This window comes from Uloborus diversus, chromosome 3 (genome assembly GCF_026930045.1).
Source record: "Uloborus diversus isolate 005 chromosome 3, Udiv.v.3.1, whole genome shotgun sequence".
Classification (NCBI taxonomy): Eukaryota; Metazoa; Arthropoda; class Arachnida; order Araneae; family Uloboridae; genus Uloborus; species Uloborus diversus.
In genome coordinates this window covers 209,059,919-209,082,207 of record NC_072733.1, presented here as the reverse complement: position 1 = coordinate 209,082,207, position 22,289 = coordinate 209,059,919, and the positions used below count along the sequence as shown (strand labels likewise).

Below are 22,289 nucleotides of genomic sequence, written 5' to 3'. Positions count from 1 at the left end.
AAGCAGCAGATTTTCTCGTTAAAAAGTTTATAAAATTAATCGTTACTAAATATTTAAGCGTTAGAATGTATCGCGCAGTCAATTCAAACAATGAAAATAATTCACAAAGACCAATAAGTAGAAAAGTAACAAAATTAATATTGTTAAGGGACAATAATCACTAGTTTTCTTCAACCTCGAGTTTAAATTCTCAAAATTATCATATTCTGTGGACGAAAAATAAAGAAGAAAAGAAAAATTGGGGAGGGGGCGGAAGTCAAATGACCATTCATGTAGTTTATAATTGCAAATGAATTTATTTTCTGAGTACTTAAAAAAAAAAACACTGAAGTTGCTTAAAAATTAGGAACAAACCAAAGGTATTGGTTTGGCTAATTTAGTGTCTTTGCGAAACGCATGCGAATATTAGAATTTTATTTAATTGAGTTGATATTCGATACTACTTACATTTGTATTTCTAATTGGTTTATGGTTTTAGATAGGGTTTTATGTTAAATTGTTGCACTGGCTTCAAAAGTTGTGGGAAAAAGCACGCATTGAAACTATTTATCTGTATTTGAAAAATTTGATTGAAATAAAAGAAAATTTATAAGGTCAATTTTTGTTTAAGATTTTTGAAGACGTCTATTTCTACTCAGTATTTAAAGCACTTGAAAAACTGTTTAAATAGCTTGTGCGCCTGCTTCAAAAGTTATGATGGGAAAATATTTAATGAACCATTCCATGAAAAAGCTGTCATTTTGTTCCGCATTTCATTAAAAAGTAATAACTTAAAAAGGTAACAAAGAACATTTTTTGCAAAAGTACAACAAATACATTTGCGATATCTTAATGAAAAAAAAATTGTTACTTTTTTAATTATTACTCTTAGTGAAAAATATGAGGTGTTACGTGAGGGACAGAGTGTTCCCTTTTTCTTTAATATTGGGTAAAATGCTTTAATTTAACCCATGCTTAAAGGGGGGTTTAACCCTAAAAGCATTTAACCCATGGATTAAATGCTTTAATTTCCCTTAATTGCGCAAATGATCGCGACGCAAAGGAATTCTCTTCGATAAGGGAAACAGTTTCTTGTGAGGGGTGTCCCTTGATCACGTGATGTCCAACGGGGGATGTTGACGCGCGCTCTGAGGAGAAAAGTGGGGAGAAGGCACATCTATTCTATTTTAAGATCTATGTATAAAACACGGTAAAAAAGTTTTTCGCCGAAAAAAATATAATAAGATCATGCGTCTATGTTTTGTCATTAGCCAGCATGATACGATTTAAAATTATTCGTAAAATATGGAATTTGATTAAACAATGAGGAAGATCTCACGTAGCGATTGAAACAAACATTCTAGAGAAGTAATAAATTCGGTTGAAGAAATAAGTGTTTTTATCTTTGAATATTCAACAATTTCCCATAGCAGGCTTGTTTAACCTGTACGGCTTAAAAGCTCGCACTTGTTTTTTTTTTAATAGAACACTTAAAATTCAAAACCAAAACCAGTTGAACTGAGTCCGTTTTTTAAGTGTAATTTTTCTAACGTAGACAAAATGTTTTTTTTTTTTCAGCGAAAGCAGAGGAGTAGAAAATGATTTCTTACAAATGAAGTTGATAATAATTTTAATGTTTTATATCGTATTCGAATAAATAATTAAATGTTTACTGGGTGAATCTCGTAATTTCAATTTGGCGTAGTATTTTTTTCATTTGTACAAAAGGTCGAACACTTCTATTAGAAAAATCTACATTTCAGCATGCAATGAAAATGTTTTTCTGCACAAAAAGGATTTCTTTGAGGTAAATCTAATACTTTTTTATGCTTTAAATTATGCTTACTGGTCTGGACGGAGTCAAAGCTTTTTTTTAAAAAAAAAGGAAAAACACCCTTCGATTAACAGTCAACGTATCTGAATGATAACTGTAGCCTGCATAAAGGAGTCGAAACACCAAATAGCATTCCCACTGCATTTATTTTATTACGTCTGTTATATGTTATGAGTACATGTAATGCGTAATATTACTGTAAATTTGCTATTATGTCGGACAGCCCGAACTGGCCCGAAGTTCAAACAGTTTATAGCCGAACGCTCTACCGAAAAAAAAAAAACCCACAGGTAATTTGAAATTTTTTTTCTTGCCGAGAAGTGTTTTTATTCTAGAAATTTTTTTTTAAATTTGTTATCGCAGGCTGTTTGAACCGTTATGACTTAGATGGCAGCACGTGTTCATCATTTAACAGCACGGTTAAAATACAAAATAATTTGAACTAAGTTCCTTTTTAAGCGAAGCTTTTCAAATGTAGTAAAAATGTGATACGCTGTTTTTTTTTTTGCAAAAAGAAGAAAAATATATATATTACCCTTTAAATTGAGGTAGTATTTTTTTATTTGTACAAAGAGACAAAAACTCATTAGAAGAATCTATATTTCAACATACGATTTATTATATTTTACTGAACAAAAAACAATTCAAATGTAGTCTGAAATCTTAAACCTGATACTTATATTTTCGCTTACATTATGCTTTAATTTTCTTCCCGGAGCAAAAGCTTAAAAAAAAAAAACCTTACAATTGAGTAACAATTTAGCTCCGTGTTGTATCAAGTTTTCATAACAGCTACGAGCGTTTCTACCTCTTGTATTCCCTCATTTTCGTTATTCATTGTTCATGTAATACGTGATAGTTTTCTAATTTTTTGATGCAGATTGTCCGGACGTGGGCCCGAACACGCATTCTCCTGGTTACCAGTCGTACGCTCTGCGGATCAAGCTATCAAGCTCTGTCGGTAGCAGTGCAAGTTAAAGTTATAAATTTACCGAAAACCTCATTCTGGTTCTTTAAAACAGGTTTTTTGCCCGAAAAAAAACAATTTTTAGACCGTGGGTCTATTTTTCGTCAGTAGCCTGCACGATAAACTTTAAAATAAGGTGTAAATCGGAAAAATCGATCAAGAATTGAGGAAAATCTCGCGTAGAAACCAAAAACAGGCTACAGAAATAATATATAAGGATAGCTGAAGAGTTTGTTTGAATGTGCTAATCTCGGGAACTGCTGGTACGAATTGAAAAAATTCTTTTTGTGTTGAATAGCCCATTTATTGAGAAAGGCTATAGGATATTTTTTAAAACCAGACTGACCGAATTATTTGTTATTGCAAATTAAATGTTTTATTTATTGTTTAATTCTATGAATTCCTAATAGTAGATGGTCTGGTAAGTTAACTCTTCGAGAGGGCGTTGGCCGACAGTGTCGACAGCTGCGAGGAACCATGCCCATGCTACACTGTTGTGATCAGCGAACAGATTTTTGAACGCCTTTTTTTTCGATGTTCAATTACATAATTTGTTTTTGTAGGATTATTCTATTGGATTTTGTTTTCCTTATCTCTTCAATGTTTTTTTTTTGTTCTTATAGTTGAAGATAGTTACATAGCTAAGTAAATAATTCTATAAGTCGTAATATTCAATTGTGATTGTTCTTTATAACATTTTTCTTTAGGGGCACTGTTTATGTGGCGAAACACTTGAAATTGCAGGAAAAAAACCGCTTCACTCTCTTAAGGGCAAGGTTACCGTAGCGCGGTTGCTTGGCACGTTAAGCGATGAACTATGTAGTTGAAGGATTATTTTGAGTTTTAAAGCATTTGTTAATCTTTTCATGTGTTTTGACGAATAGTTTTAAATTCCAGAGAGACTTTAATAGGTCGTTTGAAAAGGTGTGTACGCATTTTAGTTGAAGAAAAATGATCATTTAACAACATAAGGGGGTGGGGGAGCGTGGATTTTTTTGTTCAACGGACTTCCTTTAACTTCTTAGCACGCGCACCGCCGTGCGGGTACTGCTAGTAATCCATATGCAGATAACTTTTGCTCTACAACGTCTCATGAGAACTACGGTAATCTCCATTTGAACTTCTAGTTGGCTATTTTATATTTATCTTTCAACTGAAAGAATCATTTCAAAGCAAAAGAAATATTTAGTGCCTTAACATCCTCGAGCGTTCAAATTCATTTATCTCTGCTATACTTTTTAAAAAGTCGTCAAATTTAGCGAGTTTCGGGGAGCGGCGTTAGATATATTTCACACGCTTTGCAGATGGATGAATTGCCACCTGCAGATGGGGAAATATCGTGGTTCCTTTAATGCCCTGCCAAGTACTTAAACTTCATGCATTTTTTAAAAATTTTGCAAACTTTAGAATCTTATATCTGAAAAAAAAGGGGACTAGGGCAAATAACATTTGTGTCAAATATAATGTCTGAATATTCTCTTTCGATTGCTATCTGTTCAAGGTTTTTTCATTTTTACACTATTCGTGTGGTTCTCTGATGAGTAGTGCCAAAAGACAGCTCGTAAAGCTTCTGCTTTCTTTGACGCAGCAATTGCTTGCAAACCTTAATACAGTACATGGAAATGAAACTAAATACCGAGCCACATGCTCCACTGTCATTGTTGAATCTCCCTTTTAGTTTCTTTTGGCGATAAAATATCTCGCCAGTTTTACAGCAAACCTAAGTTTAAGTTTAAATTGAAAGATTGCTTTAGGATTTGTGATTTTGATTGATGTGGATTTACGAAGGGAGCCGCTGGCCCTTGAAATACCAGCATGAACCATTCCTATGGTTACAATTTTATTTGTTTTATAAAATGTTGTATTTGTTTAATAAATGTTAGTTTTGTTTTAGTTGATGGTGGTAATGTTGTTACTTGTCTAACATTTTGACCAAATGAACAGATTTACGAACAATTTTTAAACCTACAAAAATTGGAACTGCTGAGTTCTTTTAGTCATTGCTTGAAAAAAAAACTTTCAGAGAGCTTTTCTAAAGCTTCTGAGAACGATTTTTATTGCTCGTGACGAAAGAAATTCGAGAAAGCTAATTCATTGCGGAAAAAACCGTGCCTTTGGTAATAAATATATTTTCGTCTGCTTTTCCGCATAAAAATTAGTGTATATTTTTCTTTCTTTTTTGGCATTATTTTCTTTTTTTGAGCAATCACATTGCTTATTTTTCTCATTTGACTGTTTTGATGTTCCTATGATTTTATTTCCCTCCGCCTCTGCAGCACCACCGTCGACCGGCCCCTCCCGATGCTGCCCCTCTAACGAAACCCGTCTCCAGGTTGCATCCATATCCTACTCATACACGCATACATACACACCTAAACGCACATACACCTACACACATACATACACACACCCATACCCACACACTCATGCCTGCACACAAACACAAATGCCTACATACACACACACTCGTGATTGCGAAAAACATAATTTAAATTCCAGATACCAAAATTCAATTTTTTTTTCTTTTCTTTTTTTGGCATTATTTTCTAATGTGCTTTTGCATGTAAATTAATTCTGTACATTTTTGGAACATCATTTTACCTTAATCATGGTATTTATGAATGAAGATTACTTACATCATGCTTAACTTAAGAATTTCTAATACCAAGCATGTGTTAAAAGATATTCATTTAAAATATATTTTGCATACTTACAGGGTCACAAGAAAAACTTGGAAACACCTGATGCATTGTAATTTTAATGAAAATACTACGACCAAACTTCAAAACAAATATTACAAATACAACTATACTTCAAAACATTATTTCATATCATAACCATCAAAAACATTATTCTTCTTATATATTTACGAATTTTCAAAGAGCTACCTTTAGCCTTAAAAAAAAAGCTTACATCGCGTCTCAAAACTTTTGGATATGAGCTTCAAATTGCTTTCTGATATTTTACCCCATTTCTAGCAAAATTATTTCTTTAGGGATTCCAAAGTTTTAAAATGTTAAGCCATAGACTAATAATAAGAGTAGACCGAGCTTTCCCAGACTTCTTGATGAAAAAATTGGTTCATGGATACATCATGTGACTAGTGGAAGGCTTGGCGAAAACTTTGGCAGCATGGTTGCTAGATGGCAACATTATCTATAGTTTGGCACTCGTCATGTATTTTAAGACGTAATGTGTTTTCATTATAATTTTTTTCCAGGTAATTTTTTTCTTTTAGTTATGCATTATTTTGACATTAGTAATTAGTTTTTGATCACAGTTTTCAGTAACTTTTATTTCATTTGGAATTGCTACGTCAGCGTTGGCGTGAACGTAATGGCGTTAACGTTTTGCGTTAACGCAAAAATGTACTAATCGGTATCTTAAATTGAAATTGTAGGTAAAAATCTTACCGTTTGCAGATTCTTTTTGGGCGCTTGCATCTTTAATTGCTTAGAGAGTTATTGAAATTGATTAAAGAAAACGCACAGTACTATCTAAACGAAAAACTCACTATATTAACAAAATATTTACAACTTAGAATAACAAATTTACAAATCGGACTCCATAAAAGATCATTCTTCCGTATTCCATCAATTTTATTCATCGCGGGCGTTGATCGTCTGCTACAATCAACGCCCGCTGTTGCTAGGATATCCACCAGTCACATGGTTTGGTTTATGAGTAGCAAAAGGGTTGCCATAGCTCGGTCTATTCTTATTTTTAGTCTATGGGTTTAGCACACATCCATGTCTTGAATAGCTTCTTGCATTGTTGAAAGGCGTCAACGAACCCAATCTGTCATGGTTTGGGGTGTGAATGGGCAAGTGGGAAAGCACCACTTGTTTTTGTTGATCAAGAGATCAATATTAATCAAGACACATATCCCAAATCATTTTAGAGGATGTTGTCCTAACCTTGGTCGTAAAAGTTCTTTGGAAACAAAACATGGACCTTCCAACGGGATTTCGCACCTGCACAGAGAGCTAAAAGCATTCACGATTGTTGCAAGACACATTTTACGGACTTCATTGGAGCTCAAGAATGACTTCCGTATTCCCCAGATTTAAACCCGATGGATTTTTCTGTTTGGTCCATCTTAGAGACAAGGGTGTGTGTTAAACCTCATAAAACTTTGACATCCCTAAAGAAATCGTTATGTAAGGAATTGGATAAGATATAAGTAAATGAGTTGCGGCCCATGACCGAAAATTTTGGGACACGTTTACAGCTCTGTATTAAGGCCAAAGGGTCTCCACTTTGAAAATTTGTAAATATATTAAAAAAAAAAAAAAAATATTTAAAGTAAACCCCCGATTATCGGCGGTCGGATTATCCGCGGCTCGGACTGTCCGAGGGTCCTTTCACATTTTCTTTTTCTTTTTGAGACATGATTGTGTTGTTGTTCGCTTTTAGATCTTACATATTTTTTGCATTCAATGTTAGTAAATGCAATGTAGTAATGTTTTTAGTTTTAATTTAAATGAATGTGTGAGTGTCATTAATATTTTTTATCTATTGCATACACTAGATATCGTTTTTTACCTATTATTCGGATTATCCGCGGTTTTCGTTTATCCGCGGTTATCGTGCCAATCTATTCCGCGGATAATCGGTAGTTTACTGTATATTTATTTTGAAATTTAGTCGTAATATTATCAGTAGCATTAAAATTATAATGTATCATGTGTGTCCAAGTTAATTCTTGTCACCTTGTATTTCATCTGTTTCAAAATCAATGCGTTTATTTTTACACTACATTTTTTTACTGCATAGATACTTTCAGTTTTCAAAGATATCTTCATATATTATAGTTTAATTAAAAAAGTATTACGATTTAGTAGCTTTCTTTTTGTTATAGACAGGAAGCAATAAACTTATTGAGCATAGAGAAATTAGAAAAACAAAATCCGTTTTAAACAGTTTCAAATCTTAGTTTTTGCAATCAAGTATTGCAGCCACTTTGCAAAAAACAAAGTCGATATTTTTTCAATTTCTTCTGCAAGCTGTAAAAGTATCATTCGAATACATTACTCTCCCCCCCCCCTTTTTTGTTTTGCATTTTTTTGCATTTGTTACTTTTTAAAAGCAGTGAAAAAGGCAATCATTGAAATTTTTCGCTTCGAAAAAATGTCTTACAAGAAGTAATATTTTGGAAGAAATACTTAGACTTTAGTCCTTTCTTATTTATTCCATACTGTATAAATTTTCTGAAGTAACAGAAAGCTATTATTGAAGGAAGTTTTCCAAGAGCTTCATCTGATTATTACTGGATGAAGAAATATTATCTCACAAGTACAACAAAAATATTATTTTTCCTAGGAATAAAAAAATACGCGTATAAGAAGCAAATCGCACTTTTCACAGGATTAATTTACCAATGGCACTGTGCGAAAAAATCTTACAAATTTAACGATTTCTGTCAGTTAAAACGCTTAGTTCTGTATAGAATTTAACTGCAAATAACACTTGAATACTTCTGTTTACAGAAATTTTAAATACACTCAATATCACCCCCCCCCCAAAAAAAAATACGATGCGCCAAGAAGGAGTTGTCATAATGAAACAAAATTTTGCATACATGAGGGCAACACTGATGTAAGAAAGTGATTACAAAGTGAAAGCAAAGTGATCATTTATGACTGGGAAAATAACAAATGAATGGAGCTTTTAGTACCCTATTGAGCAACCTAAGTTGAGCATTGAGACACAGCAGTATTATACAATATCCAATGACATCTCATATCCCAAAAAATGTGAACGTAACTCTATTAGCTTTTAGTACCCTATTGAGCAACCTAAGTTGAGCATTGAGACACAGCAGTATTATACAATATCCAATGACATCTCATACCCCAAATCAGGTGAACGTGCCTCTATTAGCTTTTAGTACCCTATTGAGCAACCTAAGTTGAGCATTGAGACACAGCAGTATTATACAACATCCAACGACATCTCATACCCCAAATACTGTGAACGTGCCTCTAATTCGATTATTTTCAGATTCTATCGAACTTACCGACTCAAGTGATTCTTGATATGCTTAATTTGTGACAAATTACGGTAAGTACGAAGGACAGAGGAAGGGATAATGTTGAAGAGAAAGTCCTCTGACAGCATTGCCGTGTATGACTGAGCATTGTCCTGGTAAAAATAGTTCCTGGAAGCCCCTGAGTGCAATGAGTCTGCATTCATGAAACTTGGCGTAATTTAGAAAATGTTTTAAAAAAAATACTTAATTTTCAATGGAAATTGGTGAAAACCTGTGAAACCTTGAAATGTTCCATGGAAATTACCAGTAGCGTTTCGGAATTCTTTTACAGTACATATATTCAAGTGTAGTCATATTTAAAAGGAATTCATTTGAAGTTTGATCATAGAATCATTGGTGTTCGATTTTCTTTTGCAAAATATGACGCACACCAGTGAAAAATAAATTTCATAGTTTTCGTAAATCCAGTAAATTTTTCGGCATATCAGTTTTCACTTTTAAAATACATACCATACATAAAATGCATACATACCTTAATTAAAAAGAAATCAACCAGCATTTCAAAATTTTAATCAATGTCGCAAATAGATTTTTTTTTGCCAGTGTAGTATCGCTTAGCTCTAGATAATTCTTACGTCTTTTGCTGTGCATATTTTTTTCCTCCAATTTTGGCTACTGCATATATCCTTTATTATCAGACACTTCTTTTCCATTACAATTCAATTCAAATAAAACAAAAGAAAAAAGGAAAGGAAAACACACATTTTTGGAAGTAAAATGCTGCAGAGCAAGTGATGAAAGTAAAATATTACAGTTCAGAAAATAGAATGCACGAAATATAAGAAAAATTAGATAGCAGTTAGAAAACGCATTTGGAGAACAAAAGGGTGCTCGGAAATATTTGACTTTCGGTTCAAAAGAAACATGCTAGGCAGCAAAAGCTCCAGGAGAAAGACAGAGAAGGAGAATGCCAGATATCGAGATTAAAGAATGTAAGCAGAGATTTTGGAGACACAAAATATTACAAAGTTGAAATGAAAGAAATGGCACGAGTAGAGAGGGGAAAAAAAAGCAATATCTTAAAAAATGGAAGCTTCTCGATCTCATAAATCCATTAGTACAATATTTTGCTGTAGCATGCAGAAATATTGCTAAATCAGGGTTGCTAAGCTTAAAAAGAGAAAAACAATGCATTGTTTTAACTTTTTTTATCAGCTGTTTTCGGTGTGAGACAAAATAGCAGGATTTTGAGCAGTGATTAGTTTTTCATTCCTGAAAATTACTTGGAATGTTTAGTACTATAATTGACAATTAGGACAGTTTTGTTGAGGCATAAAAATGTTTAAATCAATGCATCATTTTGACAGCGGTTTTTTTTTAAACATAAAAAAATAAAATAATAATAATGGAGTACAAGATGCCATGCAAAGTATCAAACACATTATTTTGCTACTATACTGATTTTCAGAAAACAATTTAGTCATGCAGGCTACATCGATCTATAGTGTTTAGAACATATCAGTATAATTTTTAAGAAAATGTATAAATGAAAATATACTAACAGAAAAATAAAAACATATCATTTACAAAAATGTTACAAACTAAAACGAAAAATCTAAGAGAAATGCCAACCGCATATACTATTTTACATAAAGCTTAAAACGCTTGTAAAATGGCTCAAAATGTATGTCAAGAGGGTCAATAAAAATCTATTAAGTATTTAAGAACAGATTTTTTTAAATCTTGTTTATTTTTCAAACTTAATTTGCAGGCATACGTTTTTACTTTTATTAGATCAATAACTTTTTTTTTCAATCAAAGTAGAGTTAAAACAACAACACGACAAGTGTAGCAAAATAGATAACAATACTTTAACAGATTAGATTTAGATATTAAAAAGTAAGTATGAACTTATTTTTCAATGTATCGGAAATCCCAATAAAATTTTAATGAATTCAGTTTCCAATTCAGAAGTAACTGATTCATGACCGTTACACTTTTTCAGCTTTTAGAAATGAAATTGTTAGTTTATATAATTATTTACTTATTTTAAACAACAGATTCTAGAAAAACCATTTTGATTACATAAAGCTTTATATGAAATAGCCACTTTTAAATCTGTTTTCTTTTTTTCTTGTAAAATACGTCACTTACACCTGAAATCTGTAAACATGTGCCTTAAAAGAACTTTACTTTTGCGCCAAACTGGTAAATTTCTTAAAATGAACATATTTTTAATGAAATTAAATCACTATATGAGTTCAGTTTATGAAAAATCTACTTTTCATAAACTTCAATTCAAAATAAAAGAAAAACCGCTTTTTTCTTAATGACAACGAAAGTGTTTTCAAAAGTTCATCTAATTTTTTAGTATTGTTGCAGGTTTTTTGGGTAGTTTGATTAAAACTGTGTTTCTGGTTCTTTTTCCGATTCAAAAATTAAGGGTCTATGCTGTCGCACACATCTTTAAGCGTGCATTAAAAGATTGCTATACTTTGAAACACTGGTAAATGTCCTACTCCAAACGTAATAAAAGTAAGACGATGAAAATTCAGTTTAAAAACCAGTTTTAATGAACTTTACTCTAAGATTTAAAAAAAAATGTTTGTAAATGTCGCAATTTTATTTAGTAATGAAGTAAATTTTATTGCCGTTGTTAAAATATTTACCTAGGTAGCTTTAGTATTATTAACTTTAAGAAAACTTTACTAATTAGAAAAAAACATTAGTAGGATAAACTCAGTGCAACTGGCATTTCTGAAGTTCTAGACGAAAAATAATCAAACCTTTTTTTTTCTAAGATAAAAATACTGCTTTTCTAAAAGTATTTTCATAGCTAGATATTTGCTGTTGAAAGACATGCAATTTAAGTAGCAAAATATTTACTTAGAAGATCTGAAGTTCAACTTGAAATAAATACTGAAACAACAAACATAAAAGTCTCCAAACGATTTCAAACTGAACCTGACGAAAGGACATTATGGTTCATTGTACTCCAAAGAAAAATAGTAGAAAATTACCTCCGTGACAGTAAAGAAGAAATTTCACGAAAAAGAACATACCTAAGGATGAGAAAAGAGAACCAAAACTGTTTTTTCTCTGCTTTGGTGAAACAGCTAAACTTCTAAAGGCGTAAGAGACTGAAAAGGAAAACTTTCTTTTAGAACAAAATCACACACTGTTACAACTGTACATTAACTTTTGTTCAGGGAGTGCAATCAGATATCTTTTCGTAAGCGAAATACTCCAGAAAAGAAACTCTCCATACTTTGTTTCACTCTGAAAATTCTTAAATGAAAAGTAAATGAAAGAAAAACTAAATTAAAGAATCCAGTGATTGTCAGGGAATAGAAACGCACAACAATTGCAGTTCTTATGAATAATAAGAGATAATTCCTCGAGTATAGTTCTCTTGAATGAAACTGGGAACGGGGGGGGGGATTAACTCGGCAACGGAAACTATCGAAATACTTACTTTGGCAAAAGCTTTAACGCTTAATATTGTAAGTGTATATATTACAATGTTGACTAAGAAGCACTACTGACGTTTCACTTCATTTGACAAAGACATTCCTTCGATTTTTTAACATACCAGCAGTGTAAAAAAAAAAGTCTCATAATATTCTAGTCCAAAGGTGGAGTGAAGATAGTTGTGAGGGAATTAGTAATAAAATTACAAAAAAAAAAAAAAAACTGCCCTTAAAAATAATAAGATACAAATTATGAGATTAACAAATATTAAGCTATATGCATTACTTTCTAGGAATTCTTGCTTAGTAAAAACTTTTTGTTCATACATTGCTTTTTTATACGGACTTACAGTCTCGGGGAATAGGTTTTCTACGAAGGTGATATTAGAATCGGTTTTTATTCCACTAGTGGGATTATTTCCTCTTAAGTCCGTTCTTGATAATCAACAGAATAATAATCTCTTTCTATGTCATCTCACTACAACGATACGATCTTTTCAAATCCAAACTGAAAAGCATGGATGTAATGCTAGAAAAGTCATGCAAACCAATATTTTATCAAACAAACCGTTTACGCCATCATTGCTAGCTTATGGGATTAACTCGAACAGTTCTGGGTTTTCACTGCTCTCCTGGGGGCAATGCCATTTTAACAGACGTATCAATTGTAGCACGAAGCACACTTCAAAGACTGTGTTTGATACTTTTTGACAAGGCATAAACTAAAAAGTGTAATTACATTTTGAATGTTTTCATTAACAAAATTTAACTAATACATTTTGGCCCAGTAACAAACGCATCGGATGAGTCAATGATTATTAATACAGAAATATTTGAAGATGTATTTTCCAAAGAAAATACAAATTCTAGCCACTGTGAATGAAAGAGGAGAAAAACGTGTTGGTTGAATCATAGGATTCCAATTTTTACCCGAATAAAACCATTTTTATACAATGACAGCACCACAGTTTATGTTTTGCGTCTTCATTCTGAAATTTGAACAGATAGAAGGAGCGGATTTTATTTTGAAGGTCAGTTTTTACCATAGATAATATAATATTCTGACATGATCATTCGCTACCAAACGCAAATTCTAGCATTGTCTCTGATATAACATTGCGACAAAAACTAAAACATCTGTCAAATAGTCAAACTTACTGCCAAAATATATATTTATGATAGTTACCCAGTGTTTCTATGGTAGACAACCCCCAAGAAGTAGATATAATTTTGTTGTTTTTTTAATCATTAAACGGCGATACTACGTTGTAAAACATGTATCTGCAGTGATAAAATGGCTGAATTTGAAGGGATTGCCTTGCTGTGTCGCCATTGTATACAGTGACTTCACTTTTAAGGATGAATAATTCTTATTTCCAGGTAAAATATATTTTAAATTACAAGTGTTTAAACTCTAAGAATTTTGAGTTAACATACATTTTCCAAATGATTATTTCTTTCCCTTTAAACGCATTCACTTTAATGCACAAACAAACACTTTAATGCATTAACAGATTAGACAAATTAATAATTTTACGTCATGCCAATGGTGACCATATCCTCACCTTAGAGATAAAGTATGACATCTTAATGTTATTTTCATGTCTAAAATATGTAACCTATTGCAGTAAGAAAATTTATGGTGCTTCACTACATTATGTTACTTTTTAACATTATAATTTTTCAAAGTTTACATTTTTTTCAAATTTTTTCATTAAAAAAAGTAACGAGATCAAGTGAAGCCACGGCGGCGTTAGATCAACAAACTGTCCATTATAATTTTTTCCATGCCATTTCTTTGTAACTAAATTTTTTCTTAGTATTTAACGTTGTATTAATCTTCTAGAAGAAAAATGTTTTCCATATATGAGGCAATGAGAAGCAAAGGGATGTAAGTGGACATTTTCAAGTTTTGAGTAAAACGCTTTTAAAGATAACATCCTAAGTAGGCTTTCATTGAAATTTTTTTCATAAACCATGCTGTATAGCAGCAACTTCCAGGGCTACTGTACCATCTCTTGCCTCAAGACAGAGGAGAGGTTCACCTACCATGTGTAATGGTTATCTCCAAATTTTTAATTTTGCACTTACATCCCTTTGCTTCTCACTGCCTCATATGTGAGGCCCCTAGTTTCAAAACCGGATACTTGTAGGAGCGGACAAACGCTCAACTTGTAAAAAGTCCGGTTTTGAAACTGAGGCAGACCTTCCCGCCCCATTTCAAGGGGGGAAAGAAGCGGTTTTTGAACCTAATATTGAGCAGGCAAATGGGCCTTATGATTCTCTACAAGATTAACAAAAAAAAAAGAAAATCGAATTTTTTGCAAGTATCCGGTTTTGAAACTAGGGGCCTCGTGTGTTTTAAATTTACAAGTGAAACATTGAGAAGCAAAGGACTGTCAGTGGCAAAATTAAAAATTTGGAGATAACCAGTACACATGGTAGGTGAACCTCGCTTCTGTCTTCGAGCAAGAGATATTACTTGTAGCTCCGGTAGGTACTGTTTACGGAGCATGATTTTGAAAAACTTTTCAATAAAGGACCAAGGACCTACCAAAGACCGGAACTTAAAACACGTTTTACTCAAAACTTTATGCATCTTTTTGCTTCTCACTGCCTCAGGTGATTTCAACATATAGGTCGCTTTTGTACTCCATGCTCCAAAAGTAGCCCACAAGTTACAATTTTGAATTTGTATTATAAAAATGTATAAATTTTATTTTACAAAAAAAAAAAAAAAATCACCAAATATGTGTTACAGAAAACTGAAAGTGTCATAAAAAATTTAGTGAAATGCACTTAACCAGAAAATTATGAAAAATCATCAAAGCGTAGTTAAGGTCACCATTGACTCGTTTATGTTATATTTACTCTTATCTTGAAATGAATAATCATTTTGGGTTTTTCTCCCAAATTCATAGCATTTGGACACAATCGACAATGCTCTTGTTTAGGGGCTGAACCCTTTAAAGATCATAATGGGACTGAGACATAGGGTTTGACTACCAAGTTCAAGGTCTTAATTAACGAATAAAAATATTTTGAAAATTGTATTTTTTTCATGTTTTTGAGGAATAAAAATCTTATTGACAAAAAAATAAATAAATAAAATAAAGATGTGTTGGAAAATTATACTAACTGTTTTTTTTTTTTTGGTTTATGTGAAATCTTCGCATATTTCAATGTTATACTGAATAGCTTATGCTCCTTTAAAGGGTTAAAAGCTGCTAAAAAAGTTATTTTATAAGTAATATAAAATATATAAATAAGTTTAGACGAAAAAACCACAAATATTAAAAATAATCACGTATAAAATAAAATTCAGTAAATATGGTAAGGCATTTTTAATTTTTTGATGATATTAAACAAATAACATTTAAAGAATGGAAGAAGATAAAATAAAAGAAAATTTGCTAAAAATATTTTTAACTAAATTTTTGTTTATCTGAAACATTTTACAAGATTCTAAGAAAGCTTAACAGCTTAACTCTTATTATTATTTATTTATTTTTGTTAAAGTACTTAGACTTAGAGGTGGATTAACAAGCCCTACGTTTGTGAAACATGTTTAATTCAGTCTTAGTAATACTGACAACCTATTTATACTGACACAATATGGGCATTAGTATCAATATAAAGCAAGGGTTCCCAAACTTATCCGATTCGCGATACCCTTTGAAGAATTAGAATTTTCTCACGGCACCGTAGCTTATCTCTATTATTTCATTTTATATTGATACAACAAACACTTATCGACACCCGTACCTTCTCCCTGCGGCACCCACTTTCAGAACCTCTGATATAAGGTTCTTTCTTCCACATTTAGCTATTATATTATACAAAAAGGTCACTTATTTTTTTCATAAATGTACTTTTGTGGAATATTTGTTTTGCGATCATCTCATTCTAATATTCTTTACATTTTTCTGTCATTCAAAAATAATTATCAGCTTGGCATTTTATAACAAAGCAATAATAACAAAATAAAAATAAATAAAAAAGTATATGAAAAATGAAAATTTAAAGTCTACTACCTTAAACTTAAAATAATTTTTGCATTAATTTTTTCTTTACTAACTTTGAAATCAATGAAAAAAATTGTTAACAGGTGAAAAACATGACTCATTGAGGTCGATATAACTTCTATAGTAGAAGCTACTAATAAAAGTTTTCCAAAAACCAAAAAAATGCATGAATATTAAACAAATAAATAAAAAAAAGAACAGTAAAAAAAACTGCCAATCATTTTCGTTATCTTTAAAAACGCACTTTATGTTTTGCTAGTAAACATTTAAAGTTTGTTTTGAATGTACGAGTTGCTATCACAACAAAAAAAGACTTTTCTGATAGGGAAAAAATCACGCAAGTAGATGACCCAACGTCGTCTGCAACATAAAGGGGATTGGAAAGAAAATCCATTCAATTTCGTTTCAAGGTTGCTTTTGTTTGCTGATTGGACGTCGAAATATGAAGTTACTTTTTTCTGTTGACATGTATTCAGTGAAGCCATTTTAACTCGCATTCGTGCTCTTTTATTAATGAAGTACGTTACTTTTAAAATGGAAACAAATTTGACGCACCTCGCTCAACAAGACAATGTTTTTGAAGGTTAACTGCAGAAGTATAAAAAATTGTTTTTCTTTTTTTCTCTAGAACTTTTACTTTGCCTTTTATCTCTCATTTTAAGTGTCTGATTTTTTTTCTACTGCTGTAAATTTTCAGCAATTTCTGACAAACAAAGTAAAATATCAGTTTTCACAGTTTGAGGAGAAGAAAAGGAAAATCATCTCGTTTTTATTACTCTTTTTTTTTCTTTTTGCACATTTTTACTGCTACGTGTTTTACGTTGGGTTTAAGAAGTAGGTAGAATTTATCAAAATGTGGTTACCTTTATGAAAAAACACGTTTCTTATACAGATTTAAAGTTTTCAAGTATATTTTAAAGCTTAAATCTCTTCAACCGACAAAATATCTTTATTTTTTTTTTTTTGCCCATTAAATATTACAAATATTTTACATATCTTACAAAAAATATTCACCCTTATTTCAAAAACATTTCAATTCTTCTCTTATTTATTGCCTATCTGCGTTTCTCGGTGTTTCAAGGTCTGCCTCGAAAATTAAAGTTGTGTCAAGAGACGCAAGTTCAATAATCAGATTCAAATTTTAAAAAAAAAATGTTACATTTCCCGTTAACGTAAAGAAAAGAGCAATTTTATGACTTAAAATTTTAACTTGTACCTCTTTAGATTTCCCAAAAATCCAAAATCCCCCCCCCCCCATGTAAATTTCTAAACTTCAAAGAACTATGTGCCAAATTTGGAAACGATCTGACGTGAACAGCGGATTTGTATGAGGAACATACACACCCATTTACCTACATACATCCAATATTTCTATAGAAAGATTAAAGATGTTAGTTAAAAGCAGTATTCTTTATTAAAAAAATCCTAATTTCATTTTACATGGAGATTGGCATGTTTTTCTCATACGACAAAGAAACCGAATATTTGTTTGTGTATAAAAACCCCTTCAGTCTGTAAAAAAATATCGAACAGCTCAGTTATAGCATCCTGGGACTGTAGTTTTGCTCCTGCTTTGAACTCACAGGTCTGAAATAACAGTACCGAACTGCACGCAAATAACCTCATATAAAAGCTGAGTATATTTTTAGTCGCAGTTGAAAATATTTCACCACACCAGCGAGAGGTTCACAAACAAGGTAAGGCTCTACTTGGAAAAATTAAATATAAAAGCTTTAGTCTCTGGGTACTGTATCTGAGTTCTCGGTATTTGCTTGCAATTCTGTTATGGCTCCGACAATGGATTGGTATATTGCAGCTTTATACCTTTAACTGCAATTAAATTACTCTAAATCAACATAATCATGAAGCTTTACTTATTCCAAATAAATATATGCTTAATCACATTACTTTCAATTATAATTTTATGAATAAAAGCATTCATCATGACTGAAATAGCTACTGATAGTGAATTGACAAGTAACTTCCAACTATATTTCCTGAGTGAACTGAATTCATTTGAATTCAATTGATTGAATGCGGCTTGGATTGTCAAATATTTATTATACTTTTTGGTGGGTCAAAGTGATTAATTGGCCGGGATTTTAAACATTAAATCTCCAAAACAAACCGTTTCCCGAAGCGATCAAATATTGAGAACAAAGTGGCTGAAGGTCACGACAAAATGTCTTTTGAAAAAGAATTTCAGTAACATTTATCAGTTTTTAGGAAAAGGAACTGAGATCAGGAAGGGTACGCGTATACTATAGGAGGAATAAAAGTTAATTTATATTTCGTTTTAATATGTGGGAAAATATTACCGTTTTTTGATGATTTTCTTTTGAATAACTATCGCTGATTAGCTAAAATTTCCAGCAATACGAGTCTCGGAATGCCGTACGTAACATTAATTAAATAAATGAGAATAATCAATGCTTTAACAAACCCTCCCACTTTTTTTTCCCGTAAGATTACAGTCGAATGCGTTTTGTAAACCAAAACATTAATTCATCACTTTAATAAATGAACTCCTGAAAAACAGTTTTATTTTTACCGTAACGATTTTCTTTTCTTTTCTTGGCGTTGAAGTTCATCAGCATTTGTGTTTGAAAATCGTCTTTTTGTAGCAGAAAAAATACTGCATATTAAATGGTACTTAACTTTTTCAAAGCAAAGTTTCAAAAGTAGAATAACCGAGTCCTTCACTTACGACTGATCAAACATTAGTGCTTCAGACAAAATACGCTGGTTGAAAAATTACTGGAATGAACAATTATACATACTTTCAAGCATTATTTGAATTGACGAGCCTTGAAGAAAAACATGTTATGTAACAAAAGTAGTGAATATGAGAAAATCCGTCTTATTTTTGTTTTCTTTTCGTTGATTTCTTGGAATCAGGACACTTTTTATTGCAGTTTTGTAGTGTTCGAACTCGAAACTTGACGTTCTGAATTTTTCTAAAACTATTTGGAATATTTCAGTATGTATTTACGTCAGTAGCTTTGTTTTTCTCCCTCGTTCTTTCTCTCATGCCTTTAAAAGCGAACATAGATCTTTCCCTTTAAATATTTCTTAGCGCGGAACTGCATTAGATTCTATGTATGAAAAAAATTAAGGGTACTTTTCTTTTATTGCAAACAAAACAATCTTACTGCATATGAAAAGGTAGTTTTCTTTTGAACAAGCAAAATACTACTCCCCTAAGTAAAGTAATGACTCTTTCTGAGCTATTTGTGGCTAGTCAAACATGCTGTAAGGCATAAGGAGTGCTTTAGACGATATATCCAGCATTTAACATTAACAGAATAAATAGTTTTATTCACTGTGAAAAGGTTAATTGATGACTTTAACGAAAGAAATGGTTATGCAAAAAAAAAAAAAAAAAAACATGAGAAAATTGGTTTTAACTGTGTCTTTTTCTTTTATTTTCTTTTTTTTTTTTTTTTTTTGCTTTTCTCAAACAGAGCTTTTTTAATGCTAATTTGTAGTGACGAAATAAAGTAGTTGGCATTAGTAGAATGAGTAATGATATCCATTTTTAAACATTACTGGTATTGAAGAGCTTAATAGAAGAACATGTTATGTAACAACGAGTCTGAGAAAAATCAAATTAATGTTTCTTTCGTGGTTGCTTTTTGTTAACAGAAATATTTTATTTGAAGTGATAAAATAAGGAAGTTATCGTAAATTTCGATTTTTTTTGTTTTTACTTTTTTCCCTCTATAACTCAACTGACGTAATTTGGAGAAGAATGCCATAGACTTGAGAAAAACTTTATTTGAAGGGATTGCGAACATTCTTAACAAAAAATATTGAATGGAGTATTAATGTGCTTTAAAAATATTAATGTGCTTGAAAATGTTGATAATGTGACCTCCCACTCAGCTGTAAAGTTCTGGAATCCAGGATAAAGTTGAACATATGGCTCATGTATACACCCTAAATTGTGGAAATTGATCAAAATATCAATTTGTTTAAAAACTGTTGCACGAGTGTTTAAACTCATTTTAAATTCAAATGACAAAGATATTGAAACACCCGGCGAATTTCGCTAATTGCATGAATTTTTCTTCAGGTACCGTCAACCGGGGTGTATAAGAGGTAAATTTGTCCACTTTTCAAATGTTAGTTTGAATCATTCCTGAAGCTTGGCAACTTTTCTTTTTCGAGTCGATAGAAGAAGTGCATTGACTGAAGGGCTAAATCCCGAAAATGAGTTGGTAGCCTAAAACCTTTAAAAAAATATTTAAATCAAGAGTTTTCAACCGACACCAAATTCATTTTTGTTTGTAGGATTTGAAAAAAATCTCGATTTAAATTTTTGTGGGGCAGAAATGAATTAAAATGTACGCACAATTTTACTTTCAAACACGGTTTTCTCAAAACGCCAATTTAAAAATCTCATGTTCCTTTCTCTAGAAAGCTACTATACTCAATTACTTTAAAATGCCTCACCCCACTTTAACTCATATCTTCATAATTATACCCAAATTGAATTTTTTTCTTTAGAACTCGCAATTTTTCCTAAACAACTACTTTTGAAATAAAAGTCGGTCCTTTTTCATTTTAAAAGAGGCTGTTGGTTAAAATATAATAAATTATGAGACAAACAACATTGCGATGAAATTTCACTTTAGTTGACTGTTAGATATTTCTCCAAAACCTTGACAATTGCAAGTTTCAATCGCTAAAATGTTTTAAGAAAAAGATACAGGGTCATTCCACGGAAAAGTCAACCCTTTGTCCCACAAGTGATGGTTCATATATTTGATTAAAAAGTAACAATTTTAAAAGGCAGTGACGAAATTTTTTGCTTAAGAAATCACACATAAGTTTGTAAATTTGTTAAGCAGAAAAAACTGTTCATTAATATTTTGAAGTATTATTTTTAATGAAATATATGTGGCGTCACGTGCTGGACAAAATGACCGTTTTCCGTGGAATGGCCAACATAAAGCTTAAATAAAAAAAAAATGACGCTTATACTAGGTACTGACTCCCCTTGAACTTGTTGAGAGCTTCAGAAATTATACAAACTAACATTGAAATGTGGGCAAATTCACCCCGCAAAGGTAAATTCATCGCTGTTGACGGCACATAAAAAACTCTGCTCCCAAATCTTTAACGACAATATCTAAATTATCATATTTCTATAATGTATCACTTTATTCAAACAGTGATTACGAAACCAATTTGTTTTAAACAATGATTATAGTAATATATAATGTACCACAACATTCTGGGAATGATTTGGCTTTTCATTTAAGAAAAGCTCTTTTCAACTTCTTTTTCTCCAAAGCATCCAGATTTTGGTTCCTTTTTTGTGAAACAATGTTAAAAACTAATTTGTTCAAAAAACCAAACAAAAAAACCACAGCAACAAGACATAGTACTGCTGCTGTTAATTACCTAATATTGTATCAGAAAACTCATTAGAAAAGACAGAAAAATTTTCAAAACAGTTCTAAATAGCGGCCTCTATCATATCCAATTAATTAATCAACGAAAAAAGTGTTCGCTAAGAGTTTGTTTAAGCATTGATTAATTACCAACGAATATTTCTACTTAAAAGTTTTGAAGCTAAAATATACATTTAAAAAAATCGAATACACATATGAGGTAGTGAGAAGGAAAGGGATGGAAGTGGCAAAATTAAAAATTTGGAGATAACCAGTACAAATGGTAGCCGAACTCCTCCTCTGTCTTGGGGCAAGAGATAGTACTATTAGCCCTGGTAGGTGCTGCTGTATAGCATGATTTAGAAAAAAAAATCAATGAAAGCCTACCTAGGAACTTATCTTTAAACGTATTTTACTAAAAACTTGAAAATATCACTTATATCCCTTTGCTTCTTACTGCCTCATAATTCTTAAGCTCAATTTAAGTAAATTACTTTGTGTACCGAGGCTATAAAAACATACAATGACGCAACGCAAGCATAGCATCTAGCGATATTTGAGCTCGGGATTCTCAAGGAAAGAAAAATCGACCAAAAAGTAGTATTTTTCAACGATGAGAAACA

The 22,289-nt window shown here is 31.6% G+C and overlaps 1 protein-coding gene across 2 annotated transcripts in view; it reads right to left on the bottom strand.

Moving 5' to 3' along the window:
* Positions 1-22,289, bottom strand: part of LOC129218549 (Kv channel-interacting protein 1-like) — a 235,764-nt gene that overhangs the window by 143,773 nt on the left and 69,702 nt on the right. The window contains exon 3 of one of the 2 annotated variants that reach the window (XM_054852851.1): positions 11,835-11,912. The exons of the other annotated variant lie outside the window; for it this stretch is intronic. Coding sequence (XP_054708826.1) covers positions 11,835-11,912 — 78 coding nt within the window. The remainder of the gene's footprint in view (positions 1-11,834; positions 11,913-22,289) is intronic. 2 annotated transcript variants of the gene reach the window in all.